This window comes from Plecotus auritus (assembly GCF_963455305.1).
Source record: "Plecotus auritus genome assembly, chromosome: 7".
NCBI lineage: Eukaryota > Metazoa > Chordata > Mammalia > Chiroptera > Vespertilionidae > Plecotus > Plecotus auritus.
The window spans coordinates 144,446,713-144,472,795 of NC_137774.1; the positions used below are offsets into that span (position 1 = coordinate 144,446,713).

Below are 26,083 nucleotides of genomic sequence, written 5' to 3' on the forward strand. Positions count from 1 at the left end.
AAGCAATGGACTGGTCTCTGAAATCAATTACACCAGATGCTAAGAAAAATAACATATCAACAGAAGTTTTACAATTACTGAAATACTTCAGAGAAAATAAAAAATGATTATAGCCAAAAAGAGATAGCTTTCGCCCTAGCTGGTTTGGCTCAGTGGATAGAGCGTCGGCCTGCAGACTAAAGGGTCCCAGGTTCGATTCCAGTCAGGGGCACATGCTCGGGTTGTGGGTGTGATCCCCAGTAGGGGGAGTGCAGGAGGCAGCCAATCAATGATTCTCTCTCATCATTGATGTTTCACTCTCTCTCTCTCTCTCTCTCTCTCTCCCTTTCTCTCTGAAACCAATAAAAATATATTTAAAAAAAACAAAAAGAGATAGCTTTCACTTTATAAAAAACCTCGTAATTCTGCAATGACAATTATTTCCCAATCAATTTTACTGCAAAATGAAAATTCAGTTTGCAAACTGCCAGTTTAACCAAAAATATATTTTTCAGATTAAAGTTCATCACTTTACTAAGTACTTTCCTCCTGTTGTCAGTGAGAAACAGCTCTTCTATGAGAGCTCAAGAAAAGCATTTCAAGGATGCAGATTGTGATGTGGCAAGGTAGTTTATTTATGATGTAATATCAACAGAGTTCTCCTGGCTTCCCAATGTCCCATCTCTCTCCGTCCTGCCATGGAAAAAGTTCAAGCTCGTCTTCAACAAGGCCAAGGCAAAGGCAGTACCCAGAGTTTCTGTTTCATCGTCCTTGGGATCCCACACAGTCTGCTGTGGGCCCCAGGTGGCTATTAGATCCACATGGTTGAGGCACTCCTTTGATTTTGTACCACAAATAAAGCTTGCCACCAAATCTCATCCTCTCTGTGGGTCCCTAGAAATGCTTTTCTTTGTGACACCACAATAACCCCATTTCCACCAGCAACACTCTCAAATATAGATTATTATAATTATGAATAGCTTATCTGTCCCACTTAATGCTTGGAATCTTCAAAAAAGTTTCATTCTCTACTAACAGTTATAGAAGTATTAAGCTTTTCCCTATCAATTTTTCTTTCAATCAACTTACCCTCAAACTGTATTTCCAAGAATCCCCTCCCGTTTCTTCCACTGCTGCAATTAAAATATGACAAATAATGCTCTCCAGAAATGCAATAATGATGTTTCAAAAATCCCAGTTTGGAAACAAAGATTTTAAATAATATGAGTTTAATAACACTGAAAGCAAACCCTTGGGGACACAAGGTCTAACAGATTTCTTTACTAGAAGCTACAGATTATATCTGTGTACATTACAGTCACCTATCAAGTGCTTTCATCCATAAACATTCTCTCACTCTCATTAAAAATTCTGGCCCTGGCCGGTTTGGCTCAGTGGATAGAGCTTCGGCCTGCGGACTGAAGGGTGCCAGGTTCGATTCTGGTCAAGGGGATGTGCCCGGGTTGTGGGCTCAATCCCCAGTGGGGACTTGCAGGAGGCAGCAGATCAATGATTCGCTCTCATCATGGATGTTTCTATCTCTCTCTCCTTCTTCCTTCCTCTCTGAAATCAATAAAAATATTTTTTTAAAAATTCTGTACAGAGGAAAGCTCAAAGTACTTGTCCCTTCCAGAATATCTAATATCACCTGATAAACTATCACTACAACCCTAAGAATCATTTCATTTGATACAATAATCATGTTTTACAAGTTAAAAGAATTAGTGACATTTTTCATAAATGTCCTACATATAAAGTAAAATACTTCAGGGACTTTTAATAATATGGGGATTCAGTGTTACATGTTATAATATTATATATTCTACATAAAAAAGGCAATATGAAACATTAAGATTTTAGCTAAGAGAAAAGGCAAAAACAAAAAAGAAGGCACTGTACAGTGTAGTCATATTTTTATGAACTAAAATTGTTTTTAAATGACAAAGAAAGATAATTCTTCTAAAATGTTTAAGACATTCTTAAAACATTAGGAAACATTTGTACAGCTACACAAAGGCACTCAGCCAAAGAGATCAGTAGAGGCTAAAATCTAGCCTATGTCTGACCATAACTAAAGTAATTCACACACAGATACTTCATTAAGTACACAATTCCTCGATTTTCTGAGCAAGAACCTTGACAGATTTATTCTCTTGATCTACTATTAAAATCCAAACAGACAAAAAGATCTACAAACTTCACATTATAATAACTTTGATGATTAAAAATATTTTAATCATCAAAAGAACTAATTTTAAATTAAAATTTAAATAGGTAACTATTCAGCAATTCAGAAATTTTCATCTCCAAATTTCTTTCTGGAGTAAATATTTCTACCAAAAAAAATGGAATGAATCACAAAGGAGAAACTGACAGGCAGTTAATTTTATGTTTTTGTTTCAAACTACATGATACATCCATAATAATACCTAAAAATTTTTAAAAGTCTCTTTCTGGAGAAAAATTCTATATATTTGAACAACTCACTCATTAAAAACCAAGATTCTCAAATAAAAAGCGGTATATTAAAAAACAATCTATACCTATAATTAAATAGATGATATCTACTTATGAAAGGGGAGAAAAGCCATGGGAAAACTAAAGAACTGATTCTTACTAAAGCCTTCTGGGTCTTCTTCCCACATTGTCAATTCTTCTTCAGTTAACAGAAAATAATGAGAGACTAATCTTCTACAAATCTCTGTCAAAGTGGGATATGTGAAGAATGCCATCTTAATCTTATGAGCTTCAAGGGTTTCAGGGCTGCTATCTAGAAAAATAAAATTTCCAAGTTAATTGTACAGAAAAAATTCTACCCAAGTGGGATTATGTAAACAAATTTTAAAATACACCCTTAGGGGAAAAGATACAGTGGTATACAAATTTTCATTTTCATTATGGACAAACCACAAAAACACTCTTTCTTTTGTTCACATGTGAGTCTTGCTTCAAGACTTATTTATCTCTCTCTCCTCTACAAGATTTTCTCATCTTGGTACACATACACATGAATAAATTCCAAGTAATATAACAAACATAGCCTATCTGGAAGTAACCACTTATAAAATAAAGTCAGAGAAAATTTATAATTATACTAATAAATACAGCCTACAACATGAGCTACAGTGGTTATTGTAGCACTTTAATCTTAAAGTCCCTGGGGTTCCATCTATGGTACTATGAAAGACACTTTACTAAAAGCATTGTATGGTTTTTAAAAGCTGGCATTCACGTAAGACTCTAATTCTTATCTCTACTTCATGTCACAGCAACATTTTATTTTTCAGACTTGATAAATTCAAAGAAATTACATAAAAATAGCATTTATTTCACACTTCAATTACAATAAGAAAATGAAAAAAGTAAAACTACCTGTAAGCATTACCTTCAAAATTTTTGGATGGCTTATAAGCATAATTTTTGACAATCATCTTAATCAGATTCATGCATTGGACAATGAATCGTTCAAATGTAACCCCTTCACCAACTTCTGTAAATACATAGCTTACAGAAAATTCCAGAGATCTCTGAATTAGAGGAGTAAATGAAAAGGGATGCTGATCCAAAAAGTCCAAAAGCTATAAAGAAAAAAATTAAAATGCATTTTCCCCAAATTAATATAGGCATATAATCATCCATAAGTACAACTTATAACTTTGCTAGTAAATATTTGGCAAGTTTTGAACCTTGGTGGGAATCTGTGTACATGCAGTTTCACATGTAATATGTATGTCATACACATAATATACTTCTTGAAGTTGCATCATATAATGTGGATTGTATCAGGTATCTCATAATTAGCACTTTCTGTTATTTCTAGTATAAAGTTCAAAATAGACCTATTTCATACTTAATTTGTTAATAATGGCTAAATATAATGCAAAAGGAGTAAGTATATACAAAACAGGCCTTTAAAAAGTACAGTTAGTTCTGACTTAAGATCATCAATACAGGTTCTGAGAAATAACAAATAACAAAACCCATTTTACCATAGGTTAACTGATAAAAACAAGAGTTAAGCTGCAGCATCTCATCATCTATACTAATAAAAGGGTAATATGCAGATTGGTCACAACACCCAAACAGTAACAACTGAACAGCAGCCTGTGTGGGGTGACAAGGCTGGCAGGGGGGTTAGCGAGGGATGACCAAAAAGCAGGCTGCATGGGGCAACCAGGCCAGCAGGGGGGTTAACAAGGGACAACCAAACGACTGACCAGCAGGCTGCGTGGGGCAACCAGGCCAGCAGAGGGGGGCAGTGAGGGGTGACCAGACTGGCAGGGGGGCAGTTGGGGGCGACCAGGCCAACGGGGGGGAGGGGCAGTTAGGGGTGATCAGGCTGACAGGCGGGGGGGGGGGGGGGGACAGTTAGGGGCAATCAGGCAGGCAGACAGGTGAGCAGTTAGGAGCCAGTAGTCCCGGATTGTGAGAGGGATGTCCTGGATTGGAGAGGGTCCAGGCTGGGCTGAGGGGACCCCCACCACCACCATGCATGAATTTCGTGCACCGGGCCTCTAGTTATAAATAAGACAACACTGAACAAAACAACATTATTCGAAGACCTGCTGTAACAAATAAAAGCAAAAAATAAAATTTTCCTGCGTTTCTTACATGAACTATATTTTGATGCATTAAATAGTTAATAAGGGAGATTTCTTCTTTATAGAAGAACTAGAGGCCCAGTGCACGAAATTTGCACACTGTTAAGAAAATGGGTCCTAGCGGCTGCCGGCTGCCAGGTGCTGGCCAGGTACTCCCTCCCTGCCCCCGGCCAGCCCCGCCCCCTGGTCGAACTCCTGGACGAATTCCCAGTCAAGGGGATAATTTGCATACTATGCTTTTATTGTATAGGATTCCAGCTAATAAATGTAAAGGGAATCATAGAATGCCATCATTTTGTATTCTCTCATCAATGTATCTAGGCCATGATCACCAATGGCTGCAAAAATCAATAGGGGAAAGACTGTTGAGAAGCTTTATAGTGGACTAGAGGCCCAGTGCACAAAATTTGTGCACTTGGTGGGGAGAGGGCCTCAGCCCGGATTGCGAGAGGGCGCAGGCCAGGCTGAGGGACCCCACCGGTGCACGATCGGGGCCAGGGAGGGATGCGGGAGGTTAGCCAGCCAGGGAGGGACCGCAGGAGGGCTTCAGGGAGTGTACAGCCCATCTCACTCAGTCCCAATAGGCTGAACCCCAGCAGCAAGCTAACCTACCGGTTGGAGCATCTGTCCCCTGGTGGTCAGTGCAGTCATAGCAAGCGGTTGAGCAGCCTAGCATATCATTAGCATATTACACTTTGGTTGGTTGAACGGATTACCAGACACTTAGCATATTAGGCTTTTATTATGTAGGAGAGCTCAAAAGATGTTCAATATGATGCTAATCGGTCACTTGACTTCCTAATATTATATTGCCTGCTACATTTTATCTACATCCTGCTCAGCTGCACTATCCTCTTTATCTCTGCTTTTTCCAATGGATCTGAGAATAATGAGCTTTAGAGGAATCAACTTCTCTAATACTTTATTAAGATAGACTTTTTACATCAATGTGACTCATCCACTATAATTTATGGTATATAAATTTAATTATTATAGGCTTCAAGATAGAAAGGTTTTTTCTTCAATTTTCCTATAAACAGAAAATAAGTTACTATACACTAAAGTCAAAACGTATGCTTATAAAAACATAATTTTCCTTACTAAATGTTCATATGTATATTTTGAAAAACACAATTAAGATAAAAAGAAAACTTACCACTTTAGTAAAAAGAATAATGGTCTTTTCCAGTTTATCTCTAAATACAGTATCTGTATCTACATTTCTACCTGTTAAAATACATTTCAAATATTAGTACAAGTTTATAATATTCTATAAATTCACAACTAAGACAATGATTAAACTTTTAGCAAAAATATTATCATATATTTCTGCGTATTTTGCATTAAGAATTCATTATTGTGCACTCCCGACTCTAAACAAATTAACCATAAAAACAAAGTTTTTATAAAGCAATGCCAAGATTTGCACTTAAGAGACATAGTAATCCTCAGTGCCGTATTTCACAAAATTAACCCTAAAATACAAATTGAACCCATTTTAAAGTAAAAGGGTAACAATTTTATCCATGAATCATGAGTCCCATTTTCAAGATCTAAATTAGTCATTGTTGAGATACTTTTAATTTAAGCAAAATTAAGTAAAAACAAAGCACTCAAATATTAGCACATACTCATTATTTTTCCTATTATCTCTAACCATTTTTTTCTGATAATTTCCCTGGCGGATAATAAACTTTTGTATATTCAGAATAATGTCCATCAGCCCATGAACTACTCTGCTCTCGAATCATACTCTTCATATTCTGCCTCATCATTTATTTCGCTTCTGCTTCCCCCATAGAGATGGCCAAAAAAAGGTAACCATTTTTAGAAAAATAAACTATATTATATGAACTGTCTTATTTATCTTTGCATGCACAGTACCCAGAGCAGTGACTGGCAAGAGGCTCAACAATGTTTTTACTAAACTGAAAAGACTGACATGAAAAAAATCAGTAACTCCCTAAAGATGAATACACTAAGAAACCTTCTAAGGATATTAAGGCCTCAAAAATACACACATACAGCCCTAGCCGGTTTGGCTGAGTGGATAGAGCGTAGGATCATGGACTGAAGGGTCCCAAGTTTGACTCTGGTTAAGGGCACATACCTTGGTTGCAGGCTCAATCCCTGGCCCTGACCGGGGGCACATGTGGGAGCCAACCAATCAAAGTGTCTTTCTTACACAGATGTTTCTTTCTCTCTGTCTCTCCCCCTCCCTTCCATTCTCTCTAAAAACCAATGGAAAGTTATCCTTGGATGAGGATTAACAACAACAACAACAACAACAACAAAAATACACATATAGGCCGAAACTGGTTTGGCTCAGTGGATAGAGCGTTGGCCTGTGGACTGAAGGGTCCCGGGTTCGATTCCAGTCAAGGGGATGTACCTTGGTTGCGGGCACATCCCCAGTGGGAGGTGTGCAGGAGGCAGCTGATCGATGTTTCTCTCTCATCGATGTTTCTAGCTCTCCATCCCTCTCCCTTCCTCTCTGTAAAATATCAATAAAATATATTTAAAAAAAATACACATATAGGATATACATACTTGTGTGCATACAAGATATGTATACGTGTGTGTGTGCATGCACATGTGTGTGCATCCTAAGCAAAGATGCTTACAGTTATAGGGAAGAGAAAAGGATAACTAACAGACCACCAGTATAATACAACACAAATATAAATGATAAATTCTTTTTTGTGGGGTAATGCATTAGAAAGAGTCCTAAAGGTAAGCCAATGAAGGTAAATGAACAAGGGATTTACAAAATGAAAGTACAATTTAAGGAAATTTATATGTAAAATACACTTAAAGCAACAGAATCTATAAGAAGTCTAAACATTTGCTGAGAATCTACACAAATAATATCTATTAAATGTATAACTGTTGTGGATGTCTGCATGAGAAATACAGAAGGAATGAACACAGAATAGAATTTTTTTAAAAAGGTTTCCTCAATATAAGACAAGACTTGCATATGAAAACAAAGCTGAAATTTCTATTTAACTTCAGAGAATTATCAAGACACAAGATTTTGGACTCTCTCCAGATTTGCAAGTGCAGAGCAGAAGCTATTAATGAATAAGGATTCTACAGTAAAAAGTACTATCATGGAAGTACTTACTGCATTCCAGAAATTGTTTCAGACGGTCAAATATTCCATGTAAAAAACCCTAGAAAATAATTTTTTAAAGTGTCTTAATTTATTCTGTAATAAACATTTACCTTATGCTTTTTCAGGGATACTAAAACATATCTATCAAATCATCTTAAAAAGTTAAAATTAAGTAAGTAAAAAATATTCCACTATTAAAAACAACTCTTATACAAGAAAGTAATTACAGTAAGCCCCCCTTATCCAAAGGAATTAAGTCCCTAGACCCGACCCCCAATGGATACCTAAAACTTCAGACAGTACAAAACCAATATGCAATCGAAAACAAAAGAAAAGAAGAGAAAAAGAAAAAGAAAAGAAAAGAAAAGAAAAGGAAAGAAAAGAAAAAAGAAAAGAAAAGAAAAGAAAAGAAAAGAAAAGAAAAGAAAAGAAAAGAAAAGAAAAGAAAAGAAAAGAAAAGAAAATGGCTCTGGTTAAATCTTGAGTAGACCTGACGACCCAATTTTTGCAAAGTTTTGCAAAAATTTCTGTGCACCTGCGCCCCCCAAAGCAATCCACAGAAAGCAATAATTTAGCTGACTTAAACTCACTGTGAAAACTAATATATCTGCGTACGTATAATATAATCCCATTTTGTTTTGGGATGAAATAAATGCAGTTATATATTTTTGCATACAGAGAAGTAGATGACACTATAGTAATAACAAATATACATCACAACTTAGGCTTACCTATCGGGTTTTCCCCTCTTATATACATATTTTTTAATTGATTGCAAAGAGAATGTATAGATGTTATAAGAAGAAAAATATCATTTTAAATATACAAAAACAGACAAAGGAAAATATCAAGAATATAAATATGACACAACTGGTAATGTTATAATAGCAATCAAATTCACAGGAGTTCACTTGAATTCAGATTCAAATGAACACTCTCAATGTATCATGTCATCTTGAGAACTAACTTAAGCCTATTTCCTCTTCTTCACACAATAGCTGCTTTGATGTAGTGAAAACAAACCACAAGTCTAAAAGTATAATTAACACACAAAATGGTTTAAAAAAAACACTACCTTATCACATAGTAAAAACACTTAAATGAATGCTAAGTAAAAAGAACAGGCTTCAAAGTTTTCAGGAAAATACCAAGCATTTTCCCAAAGTCACAAAAAAAAATCAATCACTTCTTCCACTTACCATCACCTCCATACTCCTATGAGGTTCCACAAATCCATTAACAGTTAACTTACGCAATACTGAAAAGTAAAACAAGTTTTATTTGCATCTTATTTTTTCATATTTTATCCTACTAAAATCATGATCAGAATAAAAACTTAGAATCACAAAACCTCATCAAGCTTGGAGGCTACAGTCTTAATATTTAATAGTTACAGAAAGGTAACTTCTGGTCATTGCTTGCTTTGCTAACTGGGAAAGATGGAACCAAAGCCAAGTTTTTATGTTGCAAAAGTAGTGTTCTTCTCATCGTAACTACTCATGTTTCTAAAACTATATTGCACAATTTAGTTTAATTTCTGTAATTGTTAGTGCTTCTCACCTGCAATAACCTCCTATAGGTTGAAATTGAGAAGGTTACCTCTAATCCATAAACTTTAAACTATACCTTAACAGTGAACAAAAAGTTTCATTGTTTTAGGCTACATTCATGAAAATATAGTATCTCTTAAAAGGGATATAAAAACTACTTTATTACCTAATATGGAACAGACTATAGTGCTCAATTATAAAGCATCACACTTTATGAGTAAACTGGTATACAGAGGGAAACTAGAAGGATAAAAGATCTGAAATCAGATCTAGATTTAAATAATAGCTCCAATGTCTATAACTGTATTGTTTTAAGCAACTTTTCTAGATCTCACATTCCTTATCTGTAAAATGTGGCTAATAAGTCCTACCACATAGGGTTATTAAAGAATTTAGTAGTATCATGTATGTAGAACACTTGGCTCAATTAGTAACAATTGAATGGCAACATACAAGACTATAAAATTTAAAATAACTTTACAGACAGCATTGCTATCTATGTAACTAATGAGTTAGTGTTCACGAGGTGAAGTCTAAAGGCAATATATTAAAAATAGGTTTAGAATGCACCTGTTTACAAGACCAACAATTTCATACATCATTTATCTACACTCAAAAGTTACTATGCCCTGGGTGGTTAAGGGTCCTGGGTTCTATTCCGGTCGAGGGCACATGCCAGGGTTGCAGACTCGATCCCCAGTCGGGGGCCTGCAGGAGGCAGCTGATCAATGATTCTCACTCATCATTGATGTTTCTATCTCTCTCCCCCTCTCCCTTCCTCTCTGAAATCAATATAAAAAAAATTTTTTTTGAAGTTACTATATCATAATAGAAATAAATAGGGTTCAAACTCATCTCTATTCTGGACATGCTCTTTCCCACCAAGATACATTGGTCTACACTACCTGGGAGGGTCCTTTCTTTCTGCCTTCATTGCCTAGTGAACTTTGACTTTATGATTTTGATTCAAACATCACTTTCTCACGGAAGTCTTTTCTGACCATATTATCAGTTATCATAACATCAGTAATGCCCCTGTCACAGATGTCATTTTACATGTATCTGTGTGGTCATTTTATTATGTCTGTCTCCCCAGTGCCAACCACTGACCTATAAATCTGTTGAATGAAATAATGTCTGAAAGATACTAAATGCAAATAGGTGTAAACTTTCAGATTACATGTAAAAAAAATTCCAGTTCTAAGACTTTAAGTTGTAACAGGATAGATATTAATAACTGGAGAGAATAAGTACTTTCAAGGAAAATGCTATAGAATTTTTTTTTCTAGGTCAAATGCCTTAGAAATGCTAAAGTGTATCCACGACCTTTAGATGGGGAGGTAATGAAAAGCTTAAGGCATGCTAATACAGAGTAGAGCTATATCCTTTTTTCAGGAGTTAAGCTCTGAAATCATTAAAGCAAAAAAAAAGTCTACAGTCAAAAAAAATCATGAAAAATCCTTAATCATTAAATTCAGTACTTACACAGTTTTATCATACAACCTTATTATCAGTTTCTCAGACTCTGAGTACACATCTCTCTCTAAAGCCTCTGAATTTCTTCATCAAGGATGTTGACAAAACCATCTCCACTCACTTGTAAAATCACCTGTACTGGATTTTACTTGTCAACAGTCCTTTAAAATCATTCACTTTTGCGCACAAGGTTAGGTTTTCTGCATCTTCAGGTACTAGAGTGAGTATGATAAAAGGCCTTGTGAATAAAACAGAAGGATGCTAAATGAGCTCTAATAAGAGAAAACTAAAGGCTGCTTGAGATCAAACTAAGAAACACAAACTAAAAGAGCCTTAGCAATCAGAACAGAAGGAGAGAGACCAGAAGACAAACAGAACAAGCCAAGTGAGTGTTTTAAAAAGTAAAGGAACCTCAGAATACATTCAAGATAAATAACTCAGCTCTGGGAAAGTAAAAATGGAGATTTATGCTAAAATTATGCCATGTCCTGGCCAGGTGGCTCAGTTGGTTGTAGCGTCATCCCCTACACCAAAAGGTTTCGAGTTTGGTTCCTGGTCAGGGCACATAGGAGAGGCAACCAGTCAATGTTTCTCACATTGATGTTTCTCTCCCTCTAAAAAAAAAAAATCAATGAAAACATATCCCCGAGGTTTAAAAAAAGAGAGAATGGCCCAGCATATGAAAACACAAGCCATGATGATACCCCATCAGGTACCACCTAAAATCTAAGTGAGCCTGAGGTACAAGTAAAATAGATAGACCCTGAATTCTCGGGCAAAAGAACTGGGAAATAGAGCTGAACTAAGCCTTGTGGACAGGAGAGTTAGCATGACAATAAGGGTAGCAGCCCTTAACACCTCATACATGAGAAATGTAAAGTAAAAGCAAAATTCTAAAAAGAATGTATTCAGAATCATGACATGACAGTAATGTAAATATAACACTATTGTAGTTCTGGCTGGTGTGGCTAGGTGGTTAGACTGTTGGACTGCACACCAAAGGGTCGCAGGTTCCATTCCCAGTCAAGGACAAGTACCTGGGTTGCAGATTCAATCCCTGGCCCAGGCCCGGCACATTGGGGAGGCAACCAATTGATGTTTCTCTCTCACATCGATGATTCTCTCTCTCCCTCTTTCTTTCCTCAGGTGAGGATTAACAACAACAACAAAAACCCCAAAACATAAAATTATTGCACACTTTCATCAATTAGAGTAGAAAGAGCTATTCTCATAAAAGAAAAACAAACTACAAATAATCCCTTGTCTCTGAGGGAGAAATTAACTCTTATTCTCTTGGTGAGACTAGCAATAGAAAATCCATCCAGAAGAACTATTTGGTGACTATTTTGAGGTATGTCATTTCAAAAATGAATATATCAAGTTTAACCGCACCTTTCAATGATAGTAGAGTTCGTTCTAGTGAATTTAGAGCTGCAGCTTCATTGCCAGAAGAAACGTGTTGAAGGAATGTGTCTGTGTGGTGATTCCACAGAGAGCAGGCAAAATTATAAATTCCAGAAGCTAACTGCAAAGAAATATCAACAAATTTGTTCACATTATAGAAGTCAGTAATCAATTAGGCCTACATAGTAATACATTTCAGTTTTTAAATTGAGCACACATTTTCAATGAGATCTGAAATAGTCAAGAGTAATTTATCACAAAGTTTCAAACTCTTAAAGCCAAAATGCATAGTAATAATAGTTTACTTGGCTGCTGCTATGAACACACACACACACACACACACACACACACACACCCTAAAATATTAGTTTCTTGAAACAATACTAAGCCTAATGCCTGCATTGTAGTCTGATATGTTCTACTTATACTTTTTATCTTCTGCTTATAGGTTTAAAAAACTGATTTATGGACTATCACTGAGTACATCAGCTAAGTCAATACACTAAGAAATACAAAGGAGTCAAATATCTGTGTCCTGCCAGTTTTGCCCATCTTGCTTTTGAGCACTTAGAGCCAGGAACATACAACCCACACCGCTTGTCAGGCTGCTTTCCTAACATACACTGCTACTGAAAGCCTCGTCTCACACTGAGGAGCAGTTAGCCTCTGCCTCCCAGGTTGAGGAGAACCAACTTCCAGTGGTAGCTTCAGCTTTTTCCCACAGGGTCTAAGACCAATCTAGCTGAGCCTACATGGCCATTTTATTTAAATAAAAATCAGATGAAAGTGCATATGACTAGGTATTATTAGCATACTACATAAAAACAGAGGTTGTTGGTTTGATTCCCAGTCAGGGCACATAGGAATAAATATGTGCATAGCAAAGAATCTAATAAGATAAGTAGGTCAAGAATTTAGTTCTATGCCAAGAAAATATAAAATGAGAAGAAATAAAACTAAATGTACAAAGGTCTTCTAGAAAAAAACAGATTAAAAATGCAAACATCTATATTGAAATTATACTGTAAGATTTCCATCTCAAAACTTTAATGGTGCTTATATAGGTTAATCTAAAGTAATCTAAAGACTATAAATTCTACAACTTTAGAACTGAAAGGAAATTTTAAAGAATCAAAGTTTAAGTGCCTTGCTCAAAATTCCAAAGCTGCTCAGTACAAAGAAACATTCTTCACTGGAAAATAGAGCTTCTCATAATTTTAACCCATATCTCTAAAAACAAGTGAAATATAATGCTCTCCAAAGATCTTTAATCTTTTCTTAGGTTTGGATTACTTTATTTACCACAGCATATACCTTTGTGGGTTACACATCATGTCTACTAGATATTATTTGGTGAATACATTCATAATTACATTATAATTACTATTTGTACCTTAAATTCCCTTGCTTTCATAGACTTTGGATTGTTACTTTAGTTGTATTTAATGTCAACATTTTTAGTTCAGGTTTGTATGAAAGACATACTATTTTATAGAAAATGAATTCCTTTTTGTGTCAAATAAGCTCAATTTTGTTACTGCAAAACAATTTTCTCTCAACTGTTGATTTTGTAATTTGTCACCTCTGAAAAGAATTTAACATGGAAGGGAAACAGGATATAAAAATTGTCGGGACACACTGAGCAGCAGGTAGCCAGTTTTAAGTACAAAGTGCACTACTTTGCAATAGCAACTAGCTTACTTTTTTATGTATGTGTGGAAAACTAATTTAGTAGATGAAAACTATTACAGTAAACATTTTTTAATATGTTTTTATTGATTTCAGAGAGAGTAAGGCAGAGGGAGAGAGAAACAGAAACATCAATGATGAGAGAGAATCATTGATCGGCGGCCTCCTGTTCACCCCCTCCTTGGAATCGTGCCCACAACCCAAGCATGTGCCCTGACCGGGAATCGAACCATGACCTCCTGGTTCATGAGTCAACACTCAACCACTGAGCCACACCAGACAGGCTAAACATTTATTTAAAGAAAAGTTTTCCTGTATTTCAGATTACCAAAATAACAGAGGCCACTTTATTAACTAGCAAAATTGCTTTTTATAATATTTTCCCACATACACTACTTTCAATTAAACTACGCATCTTGTACCCCAAGGCATCAGACAAGATTGCCCTCCTAAGCTACACTATGCTCCATGTTTCCAGGTTCAACTCCATTCCAAAATGAAAGGTTCTAAGCTGAAATATTTTTCCAGGTATATTAAGTTTTGTATATACTTCCCAAACTCCTTTTTTTAAAAAATTTTACACAATATTACACTATGAAATCTAACTGGTATCTAAGAACAAGTATCCCTTCTCTATTGTTTATTCACTTAACAAATAGTTACTGAGAACCACTACTTAGGTACATCCTTCTGGGCTTGAGAGTGGGGTTATAATGAAAGCTACAGTCCTCCCTCATAAAACTCATAATGTAATAGATCTCAGAATGTTAACAATTATAACTCAGCACAATGTAACAAATATTGTGCTGGAAGTAGGTACAAGATGCTGGGTAGACCTATATTTTATTCTATATGGAAAGGAAATAGCCTCTCCATATTGAGCATTTAGACTAAATTTTAGAGCCAAGAACATATAAATCACACGGCTTGTCAGGGTCCTACATATCTTAATAATAATAAAATCAAAGGATTAAAGAAAGATGTATTTCACCTGGGGGGGAAAAACAAACAGAAGGGATAAAAGTGAGCTTCACACTACAAGGAAACATAGCAAGAAAGCTGAAGTAGTCAGAAAGCTATCCAGAATAAGGTCCCTATTGATAAGATAAAATCTGTAGAGATTGCCTAGGCTAAATACAAGTTATACCTGAAAACTAAAGCAACACATTTGGGGCATACAACTTGAGAAAGCCAAACTAAAAATTAAGACTTCCATAGAAGGGTAGTAAAGAATAACTATAAGACAGAATATTCTACATATTTGACTTTTATATGAAAAACTTCCAATATAAAAACAAATGCACAAACGTAGATGTGAGGATGAAAATAGAGATTGAAGTGATGAATTTGATGGAAGGGGCCACAAGCCAAGGAATGAATGCAGGTGGTTTATAGAAGCTAGAAAGGCAAGGAAACAGATTTACCCCTTGGAGGTGCCAGAAGGAACACAGCCATCATGACAGCTTGATTTTAGGACTTAAGAACTGAATAAATCTAATGAAGCTGATGTCTGTCAAAGAGAACTTGGAAAACTGAAGTTTGGGTCCATTATTTTTGGGTCAAGGCACACCAGATTACTTAAAAGAGGAAGAAAACTTTTTAATGGTTTGTCAACAAATTTATAAAACTTTACGGGAAGAATTGACTGCAAAAGAAAGGCAAGAAGACATAAGAAGAAGAATTAACCCTGCAGAAAATGAACTTGAGATAACCAATATTCTTCTGAATCAGACAAAGGAAGACGTTCATCCTCTAAAAAGTGAAACTGGGTTAAAAATAAAGAGGGCAGCATGACCAGTGTGGCTCACTTAAGCATCGACCCATGAACCAAGAGGTCGTCACCTGTTCAATTCCTGGTCAGGGCACATGCCCGGGTTGCAGACTTGATTCCCAGAAGGAGACGTGCAGGAGGCAGCTGTTCATGTTTCTCTCTAGATTTTTCTATTTTCTCTCTCTCCTTCTCCCTCTCCCTTTCTCTCTGAAAAAAATCAATAAAAAGAGTACTAAAAATAAATAAATAAAAAGTACATAATGTGGTTCTGACTTAAATTTAAGTGTAACAGCCGAAACCGGTTTGGCTCAGTGGATAGAGCATCGGCCTGCGGACTGAAGGGTCCCGGGTTTGATTCCGGTCAAGGGCATGTACCTTGGTTGCGGGCACATCCCCAGTGGGAGGTGTGCAGGAGGCAGCTGATTGATGTTTCTCTCTCATCGATGTTTCTAGCTCTCTATCACTCTCCTTCCTCTCTGTAAAATATCAATAAAATATATTAAAAAAAAAAAAATTTAAGTGTAACAGTGGTTCTCAACCTTTTTAATGCCGCGACTCTTTAATACAGTTCCTCATGTTGTGGTGACCCCCAACCATAAGATTATTTTCGTTGCTACTTCATAACTGTAATTTTGCTACTGTTAGTGAATCGTAATGTAAATATCTGTGTTTTCCGATGGTCTTAGGCGACCCTGCTAGCGGTTCTCAACCTGTGGGCTGTAGAGCCTAAGACCATCGGAAAACACAGATATTTACATTACGATTCACTAACAGTAGCAAAATTACAGTTATGAAGTAGCAACGAAAATAATCTTATGGTTGGGGTCACCACAACATGAGGAACTGTATTAAAGGGTCGCGGCATTAAAAAGGTTGAGAACCACTGGTATATAAGAATCACCGGAGGTGCTCTGACTGCTTTGGCTCAAGGGGATAGAGCGTCGGCCTGCAGACTGAAGGTTCGATTCCAGGCAAGGCATGCACCTTGGTTGTGGGCACATCACCAGTAGGGGGTGTGCAGGAGGCAGCTGATCGATGTTTCTCTCTCATCGATGTTTCTCTCTCATCGATGTTTCTAGCTCTCTATCCCTCTCCCTTCCTCTCTATAAAAAATCAATTAAAAAAAAAAAAAAGAATCACCTGGGGAGCCAAATGCAGATTCCCAAGCACTATCCTCAAAATGAGGATTCCAAAGAAAAGCAAGAATACTGTTAAAAATATGTTGAGACTTACCAGTGTTATATGGTACAGTCCAAAAAGTCAGGTTGAACAATAGGAAAATCGCTGTTTTGGTAGTTCAAGACAAATACAAAAGCACCAAAGCAAATGAACAAAGAAAGGAGTCTTTTCAACAAATAGTGCTAAAACATGCAGTAAAGGACTACTGCCCCCCAGTTATGTCAGGTTCCTTCCTACATCTGCCCATCCATTAACCAGGCATGTCAATTTTAACTTCCTAAATTTCAACTCTGTATGTTCCCTTTACCACTGCTTCATTTAAAAGGTTTATCATCTCATCTGAACTACCCCAACAGCCTCAAACCAGTCGCTTTGCCTTCAGACTGTTCTCTACCAACCAATTCCCCTCACCGTCCGTGAAGTGGTCTTATGGTCAATCACTATTCAGCTTACAATCTTTCAGCTATTACATATTATTCTGAACCTTTTGAGGTCCACTGGAAAAAATTCATAACCTTTCAGTAAAATATTTAGGTAAAATTATAAATGGTTTTATATAAGTAGCATGGTTTTCATAATCAAATTGTGTTAAATCACTTACATCATAAAACAGTTTTCTATCAGCAGCCAGACGTTTAGAGGCCAGAGTCTTGGTAACATGATAGAAGGTAAGTAATGCTCTGTGCTGTCGAAGATCATCTTGGACTTTCACAGATTCTATAAGAATGGGAATTAGTTCAGGCCACTGTCTGGGACAGTCCAATCGAGCAACTTTCGCAATGAGTACTGCAATCTGAGTTGCGATCTGGAGGGGGAAAATTAATCATCAGAAATAAACATATATAACAAAAGCAATGGATAAGAAATGCATTCATAGTTGAAAGTTACCTTTTTGGTTATTACACATTTGACCAAAATGAATAAAATTTTCACACAACAACTGCTTAAGACAGTAGTTCTCGAAGTCTGGTCTATGGATTTCAGGGTGGAGGGTGGGTGATTTAAAATCCTTTCAGGGTCTGTGAGTTCCTCCCTTTCCCAATAACATATTTCCTTCATATAACTTTTACCAAAATAATATACTGCAACAGAGTAAATAAAGCAGATATGAAAATGTAGACATCTTTTTTAAAAATGTATTTTTATTGACTTCAGAGAGGAAGGGAAAGGGAGAAACATCAATAATGAGACTCACTGATCAGCTGCCCCCAACTGGGGATTGAGCCTACAACCAGGCACGTGCCCTGACTAGGAATCAAACCATGACCTTCTAGTTCATAGGTTGATGCTCAATCACTGAGCTATTCTTTTAAATAACCAGACACTAAAGAGATATGGCAAAGTACAGAACAATGCAACTCTTCTCATTAATTTACCTATTGCTTTGAGAAACAGCTATCGTTCAATCTTTTAAATTTCTATTTACATTAAAAAGTAATGACTTTATTATTTTTATTTAATAAATTTTTAAAAATTTTTCAGTTTTAGTTTCTAATACAGTAAATATCAACAAATAGAACCCTTTAGGGTTTTATTTTGGTAGTGTAAGGAACTTCTAGGATTACAAAGTTTGAGAACCACTGACCTAAGAATAGAAATGAACATCAAATATTAGGTATTTACATAATGGTATTTGTTCAGATCAGTGTTTCTCAAATGCTAACTGACAGAACATCTAACCAATGATTTACCTCTAGATCACCCAAATTCTTCCTAATCACCTCCTGACCCAGTAAGAGTTACTCCATTCCTCTCCATCTTCCCTCATCTCAAGAAACTTATAAAAGCAAAAACTGAAATCATTTAAATATGTTGAGATAAAGCTACACTGGATACATGACCAAATACAGTGTGCTTTGTATCCATAAGCAAAACTTACTTTATTCTTAGAAGAAAAATTCCACTATAAAAGAAAAAAAAAACTGTATAGTTTACTATCTATCCCCCACATAGTAAGAACTGAAAATGTGATGGATGAAATAGACAAAATCGTGAAATCATCCTATAGTTTACAAATAAAACGAAGGGATCATCTAAATCATTAAATTTAACTTCCATGCTGTAAGACTACAAATACAGACATTTGTTTTCTATGTTAACTAAAGAAACTGAGGAAGTTTAAAATGCATACAAATATGTCTTAAAATGACTTCAGTGTTTTAAATAATTAATTGCCAAATCTAGCCAAAATTCTTAACAGCTAGAACTGGACCTCAAAATTCAAAAATCAACAGAAAAATGTGTATCACAAATGGACATTATGTAATAGATTTTATTTTTAATGCCAAGAAACAAAATTAGTTTGGAAAAGAAGCAAAAACTAAGGAAAGGGAAAGAATAGTTAGCATTCATTTTCTCACTAACCTGATTTATTGGTTCATTGAAGTTGGTGATTAGTCCTGCACGCAATGTAGATTTCTCCTCCTCTGAAAGAGCACTGAAAAAAAAAAGATGTATTTATTATGCAAAAGAATGTTACCTAACAATAAATGCAGGTAAGCACTACTGTGAATTTTAAAAATAAAAAGCTTTTAAACAAGGTGTTCCTGATTGTTTTGGTAAATAAATAAAATTATTTCCATTGTACACTGGCACATCAAGTAATTCAAAAGCATAAAATTTCTTCAAAATTGAATAAATAAGAAGCACAAAATAGTAAGCCATAGAATATAAGACAAATCCACAGTAATGAATGTAATTTTTCTTTATTTTATTTTTTCCATCAATTTATTCCCTTTTTACTCTACCTCCCTCCCACTCCAATCACCACACTGTTGTCCCTGTCCATGAATTCTTCCTTTTTTTTCCCTTTTTTGCTTAGCCCCTATGAGCCCCCAGCCCCTACCCCGAGCTGTCAGCCTGCTCTCTATCTATAAGTATGTCTCTATTTTGCTTATTAGTTCAGTTTGTTCATTAGACTGTACATGAGTGAAATATGTATATGGCACTTGTCTTTCTCTGACTAGCATATTTCTCTTAGCATAATGAATGTGATATTTTGATGTTTGCTTTTGATGTAAAAATAATTACAGACAAAAAAATATTAATGGTTGGCTTAAAACAAAACAAAACAAAAAAAACTAAGTAAAAATTAGTTTTCCACTAACTTTCTTTTTAAAATCTGACTGCAGTTGTTCTATGGGGGAAAGGATCAGTAATCAAAGAATGTTTGGGATGGAAGACTTATTAGAAATCAACTAGTTTAAAAATCTTTCATTGTACATATCTGGAAAGTATAAACACAATACCAATATTCTGACTACAAATGAGGAATGACACTAGATAGCAAAATGACAGGGATGGAGAATATTCGCTGTATGAGATGGTATGCATTTTGCTTTTTTAACTATATGAATGTATTGGTTATTTAAAATTTAAATTTTAGAGCCCTCATTTTAAGGTTTTCCGTTTTGGCAGTTGAATCGTCCCAATAAAACCAGCCATAAAAGTTGTAGAAAATTAAAAACAAGTTTTAAAGCATCTGTTGAGGTGAACTGTGTCCCCCCAAAAAAGACATCTTCAAGCGCTAACTTCAATAACTTGACTGTGACCTTATTTGGAAACTGGGGTTTTGCAGATGTAATCAAGCTAAAATGAGGTCATACTGGATTAGGGTGGTCCTAATCCAAGCACTGGTGCCCTTTATAAGGAGGAAATTTGGACAAAGACACAGAGGAGACATGTGAGAAGAAGTCTATGTGACGATGGCGGCAGACATCGAAGTGATGCACCTTCAAGCCAAGGAACACCAAGTACTGCAGACCACAAATGGAAGCTAAAAATACACAAGGAAGGATCCTTTCCTAGAGCTTGTATCTTAATATATACCAGAAGAGATAGCTTGGGATTTAGCTTCTTAATGCCATACAATAACACTATTAATTTTTTAAATTTAAAGTAAATTCCAGTTTCTAATTCTTTATGTGAAAGTACAATCTGAAATATGTAATCATAATTTACTTTCCCTTACAGTCATTTTAAAAGACTATTTATACTCATTATAATATTCTTCATATAACCAGTACAAAATCAATTTTAGGAAGCATCTAAAATTTAACTGGACACAGCAGTAGAAAAATTTGTGCTGCTGCACTGTTTCCAATAAATCAAAAATACAGTTTCTCATCAACACTGTCTCTCTCAAAATTATGAATTTATTTTAAAATAAGAAAAGGTAAGTTTGCTTTACACTACTATATATTAAGTGCAGCCTTTAAAAATTCCAGTTGCTTCCAATATTATTCAAGGGCATATTTTATAAGTACTTTGAAATGCTCAGACAAGGTTTTTTTTAAGACCTTATAAATATAAGAGCTATGGTGCCATCTACTGGAGAACAAAGGCTATGTTACTTCTTCAGCAAGGTTCACTATTTTCTATCACATAAATTCCAGGGTCATGTTTGCATTGCCTGTCCATCAATTATATAACATGTATTCATTATCAAGTGACATATGTTCACTTAACCACCTACAGAGCAGTTACAACTGAATCTGATGAGATTACAAATGAATACTATCCCATTCCCACTGCAAAGGAAATCATGCAAAATAAACTGGAATTAACATCTAGCTGGCTCGGAAATGACCTGGGATTTCCTTCTCAATGACTTTTTTTCAAAATCCTAACCTCATACTTCTTTAAAAAAAAACAAAAAAATGTTTTTCCAACATGAATTATTCAACTCAGCCTTTTGTTTTGTGCCCATAAAATTTGAGATCCTCAAAAGCAGGCCAACAAGAAAGCCATACATACCCCTCCCCATAATTAAAAAAAGTCATGGAAAAAAGCAATAATATGGATATTGATTTGTAATTAACTATGTAGAACACTTTTCTTTTTTAATAAGTAATACATTTATTTTTCTTTTAAATATAAAAAAACATTTCACAACTTTGCATGTCATCCTAACACAGGGAACATGCTAATCTTCTCAGCATTGTTCCAATTTTAATATGTGGGCAGCTGAAGTAAGCACAAACTCATTCTTTTACATAAAGAATGAAGATTAACAAATACATTCCAGTAGCTCCCAGAATTTGAAAAGGATTACTACACTGGGCGGGGGAGAGTGATGAAACTTACTGAGGTGCTACACGTCTCCAGTAACGATCAATTCCATTTTTAAAATACAGCACAGCAAGCCACCTTACATTTACATCCAAATCGTGGTTTGTGAAAATATTCTGTAAATAAAAAAAACATAGTATTAGAATAAACATATAAGTTAAAAGTATAATATACAAAAAAATATGAATAGATTTTTTAAATTAGTTTCATTTAAATTATATCACTACATATATCATATTGTTATTTTCTAAATACCTTTAATTCATATAAGAAAGTATACCTGCTCAGTGGAATGCTATTTGTTTAAACTTAGTAATGGATACATGGAGATTCATTACATTAGTCTATTCTTAAGTATGTTTATTTGTTAATAAACGTAAAACAAAATAAACCTCATTATATATCACAATCTACACACACACAAATCATCTAAATAAAAAAATAAAAATAGAGCTATTGACAACATAAATTCAAAGATTCTAAGGAGTGAAAGCCCTTGGGTTATTTATAAATGCTATGAAATAAATTATTTGAAAGTATTCTCATTAAAACAAGTGTGCTTACAAATTCAGTTTGATAGCAGAACATTTTTTTTTTAAATACATTTTATTGATATTTTACAGAGAGGAAGGGAGAGGGATAGAGAGCTAGAAACATCGATGAGAGAGAAACATCGATCAGCTGCCTCCTGCACACCTCCCACTGGGGATGTGCCTGCAACCAAGTTACATGCCCTTGACCGGAATCGAACCCGGGACCCCTCAGTCCGCAGGCCGACGCTCTATCCACTGAGCCAAACCGGTTTCGGCGATAGCAGAACATTTTTAAGTTAAATAAAGGCAGATGTGATTTGAGTAATTTCAACTCAAAAGTAACCAACACTCAAAAAATCTGCTTACTGTGTTAATACAGATAATCCTCACTTTTCAAAGCAGTGGGAGACCTTAATAATGACTGTGCAAGCTAAACCATGCAACATCATTTTAACAATAAAGGAGAAAATTTTTTTTCAAAAAATTAAAATTATTATAAAAAATGTGTAATGATAATTATAAATGTATATGAAAATAAAAAGAACAGTAAAAATACTATTTATACTGTAATTTAAAACATCACAGAACTTCCAGTCAAGATGGCAAGGTAGGTAAATGAAGTACCCAAATCCTCCCATACCACATCAGTAGTGTAACCTTCTAAGCAGACCCTACCAATATCCTATTTATTCACTCATCAACAAACATTTCTGAAACACTTCCAAAGAGCCATGCCATGAATTAGTAAATGGCACTGTAATGGTAGCCAACAATTTGGATCAGTTTCACTAACTAATCCACCAATACAAGTGGGTTTTTAAAACAGTTAATATAATGGTTTCTGAACAACTTACCAGCAACACTGAATAGAAACCTGGCTGTGTTTCCCACTGTTTCAACTGCTCCTCAGCTGGTTTTAAGACAGCAGTATCTTGACTAGTGGCCTGTGTTAAGACCTGAAGAACAACAGTGCTGGCACTATTGAGATCCATGGAAACCTGGCAATGATAAGTTAACATACTTGAATGTACATTATACACAAAAAATTAACAGAAACAGAGAAAGAGCTTCAATGTTCTGAATTACTCCTATACTTCAATCATTCACCTACTCCTTCATGTTTCTACTGGATTTCTATCTTTTCTATGTACCACCCATATACTTACTTAAAATTCCCATAATTCAATTCAAGCCAGCTAAAATAAAAATAAAGTTCAAGTTTTAAAATAATAGCCAATATCTGGAGAGAAACCAAGACGGTGGCATAGGTAAACACCTGAAATTGCTGCCTCCCACAACCACTTCAAAACTACAACTAAAAGACAAAACGGACATCATCCAGAACCACAGGAAGGCTGGCTGAGTGGAAATACTATAACTAGAAGGAAAGAGAAAAGCACACTGAGACTCAGAGGAGGTGCTGAAGTAAAGTGCAGAGGTATGGAGGCAAGAGGGCTGGCACTGAGTCAATCCGCAGGGAGACACAAGCTCCTGACTGCTCTAAACTCCAGTTCCAGGCGAGACTCTGGGGACCCAGACTCATACAGGGAGAAACTGGACTGTCTGGCAGCGGGCAGAACTCGAGGGCGGCTTTCTCCCAGAGGTGCTTGCAGCGATTACCTCGGGACACTGAGACCCGGGGGCCTCTTAGGGCAGGGCTGATGGTCAGCCATTGCTGTTTGCTCCGCCCTGAGACCCCGCCCCACCCAAGCTGTGCGCAGAGGCTTTTGCATATGAATGGCCTGGCCTTTTGCAACCTAAAATTACCTAACAAACTGCAGCTGGGTCAGAGAGCCCCAGAGCCGCCAAAAGAAGGCCCAAGGCCCCACAGCAGCTTACACTGCTTCACAGCTGGGCCTCATCTGGGCACCTCCAAACCCCAAACAAAGAAGAGGAATCTGCAGATCTCTCCATAGCTCCTGCTGGGTGGCCTCAGGCAGAGGCTAAATTTGCACCTCCTTGGATCTTCCAGTGGTCAGAGTGGGACCATCCATATTACAACTCCTCAGATCCATAAGGGACACACTCAAGGGGCAGACTCAGTGAGCACCAAAGCCCTACTGAAGCAAGTCTTGTCTCATAAGGGTGTCTCCAGCACAGATGTTCTCCCATTACAGACACAGCTGATCCTCATAGCCAACTGGCCTGGAGGTCAATTCCTCCCAGTGATACCAACAACAATCAAGGCTTAACTACAACAAGACTGTGCACACAGCCCACAAAGGGGTGCACCAATCCACCTCAGGTAACTGGGGAGGCTGAGCCACTGGGACCTATAGGACACCTAGCACACAAAGCCACTCTATCAACTCAGGGAAGCAGCCAAAATGCGGAGACAAAGAAAAAGGTCACAAATGACAGAAACGGAGGAAAGCAAACGATTGGATATAGAGTTCAAAACCACGGTTATAAGGTTTTTCAAGAATTTTCTAGAAACCGCCAATAAATTTAATGAGACCCTCGAGGATATGAAAAAGGACCAACTAGAAATTAAGCATACACTGGCTGAAATAAAGAATAATATACAGAGATCTAACAGCAGACTAGAGGATCCCAAGAATGAAGTCAAAGATTTGAAACACGAAGAAGCAAAAAACACCCAACCGGAAAAGAAAAAATAATCCAAAAAATATGAAGATGTGTAAGGAGCCTCTGGGACAACTTCAAGCGTACCAACATCAGAATTATGGGGGTGCCAGAAGAAGAGAGAGAGCAAGATACTGAAAACCTATTTGAAGAAATAATGACAGAAAACTTCCCCCACCTGGTGAAAGAAATAGAAGTCCAGGAAGTGGAGAACCCCAAACAAAAGGAATCCAAAGAGGACCACACCAAGACACATCATAATTAAAATGCCAAGAGCAAAAGACAAAGAGAGATATTTAAAAGAATATTAAAAATATTTAAAAGAATATTAAAAGCAGCAAGAGAAAAACAGTTAGTTACCTATAAGGGAGCACCCATAAGATTGTCAGCTGATTTCTCAACAAAAACTATGCAGGCCAGATGGGAGTGGCAAGAAATATTCAAAGTGATGAATAGCAAGAACCTACAACCAAGATTACTCTACCCAGCAAAGCTATCATTCAGAATTGAAGGGCAGATAAAGAGCTTCACAGATAAGAAAAAGCTAAAGGAGTTCATCAATGCCAAACCAGTATTATATGAAATGCTGAAAAGTATTCTTTAAGAAGAGGAAGAAGAAGAAAAAGGTAAAGATAAAAATTATGAACAACAAATGCATATCTATCAACAAGTGAATCTAAAAATCAATTGAAAAAAAATCTGATGAACAGAATAAACTGGTGAATAGAATAGAATCAGAGGCATAGAAAGGGAGTGGACTGACAATTCTCGGGGGGAAAGGGGTGTGGGGAAGAGACTGGACAAAAATCGTACATCTATGGATGAGGACAGTGGGGGAATAAGGGCAGAAGGTGGGGTGGGAACCAGGTGGAGGGGAGCTATGGGGGGAAAAAAGAGGAACAACTGTAATAATCTGAACAATAAAGATTTATTTTAAAAAATAAATAAAATAATAGCCAATATGTGAGAATAAATTATATGCCAAATAGTATATTAAGGTTTTATTCATTTATATATTCCTCATACTAATTATGTGTGGCAGATAAGGGAATAAAAGATCAGAGACTTTACTTTGCCAAGGTCACAATTTTATTTTCTCTTTATTATATTCCTCCATTTATCCCCCT

General features: G+C 36.1%; 1 protein-coding gene across 1 annotated transcript in view; it reads right to left on the bottom strand.

The window, feature by feature from the left end:
- Positions 1 to 26,083, bottom strand: part of IPO11 (importin 11) — a 146,922-nt gene that overhangs the window by 104,047 nt on the left and 16,792 nt on the right. The window contains exons 2-12 of the mRNA XM_080681497.1: positions 23,225 to 23,368; positions 21,853 to 21,953; positions 19,132 to 19,204; positions 17,369 to 17,572; positions 12,117 to 12,249; positions 8,898 to 8,956; positions 7,708 to 7,756; positions 5,737 to 5,807; positions 3,365 to 3,557; positions 2,597 to 2,749; positions 1,069 to 1,112 (exon numbers count right to left, since the gene is read on the bottom strand). Coding sequence (XP_080537623.1) covers positions 1,069 to 1,112; positions 2,597 to 2,749; positions 3,365 to 3,557; positions 5,737 to 5,807; positions 7,708 to 7,756; positions 8,898 to 8,956; positions 12,117 to 12,249; positions 17,369 to 17,572; positions 19,132 to 19,204; positions 21,853 to 21,953; positions 23,225 to 23,362 — 1,218 coding nt within the window. The 5' untranslated portion in view covers positions 23,363 to 23,368. The remainder of the gene's footprint in view (positions 1 to 1,068; positions 1,113 to 2,596; positions 2,750 to 3,364; positions 3,558 to 5,736; positions 5,808 to 7,707; positions 7,757 to 8,897; positions 8,957 to 12,116; positions 12,250 to 17,368; positions 17,573 to 19,131; positions 19,205 to 21,852; positions 21,954 to 23,224; positions 23,369 to 26,083) is intronic.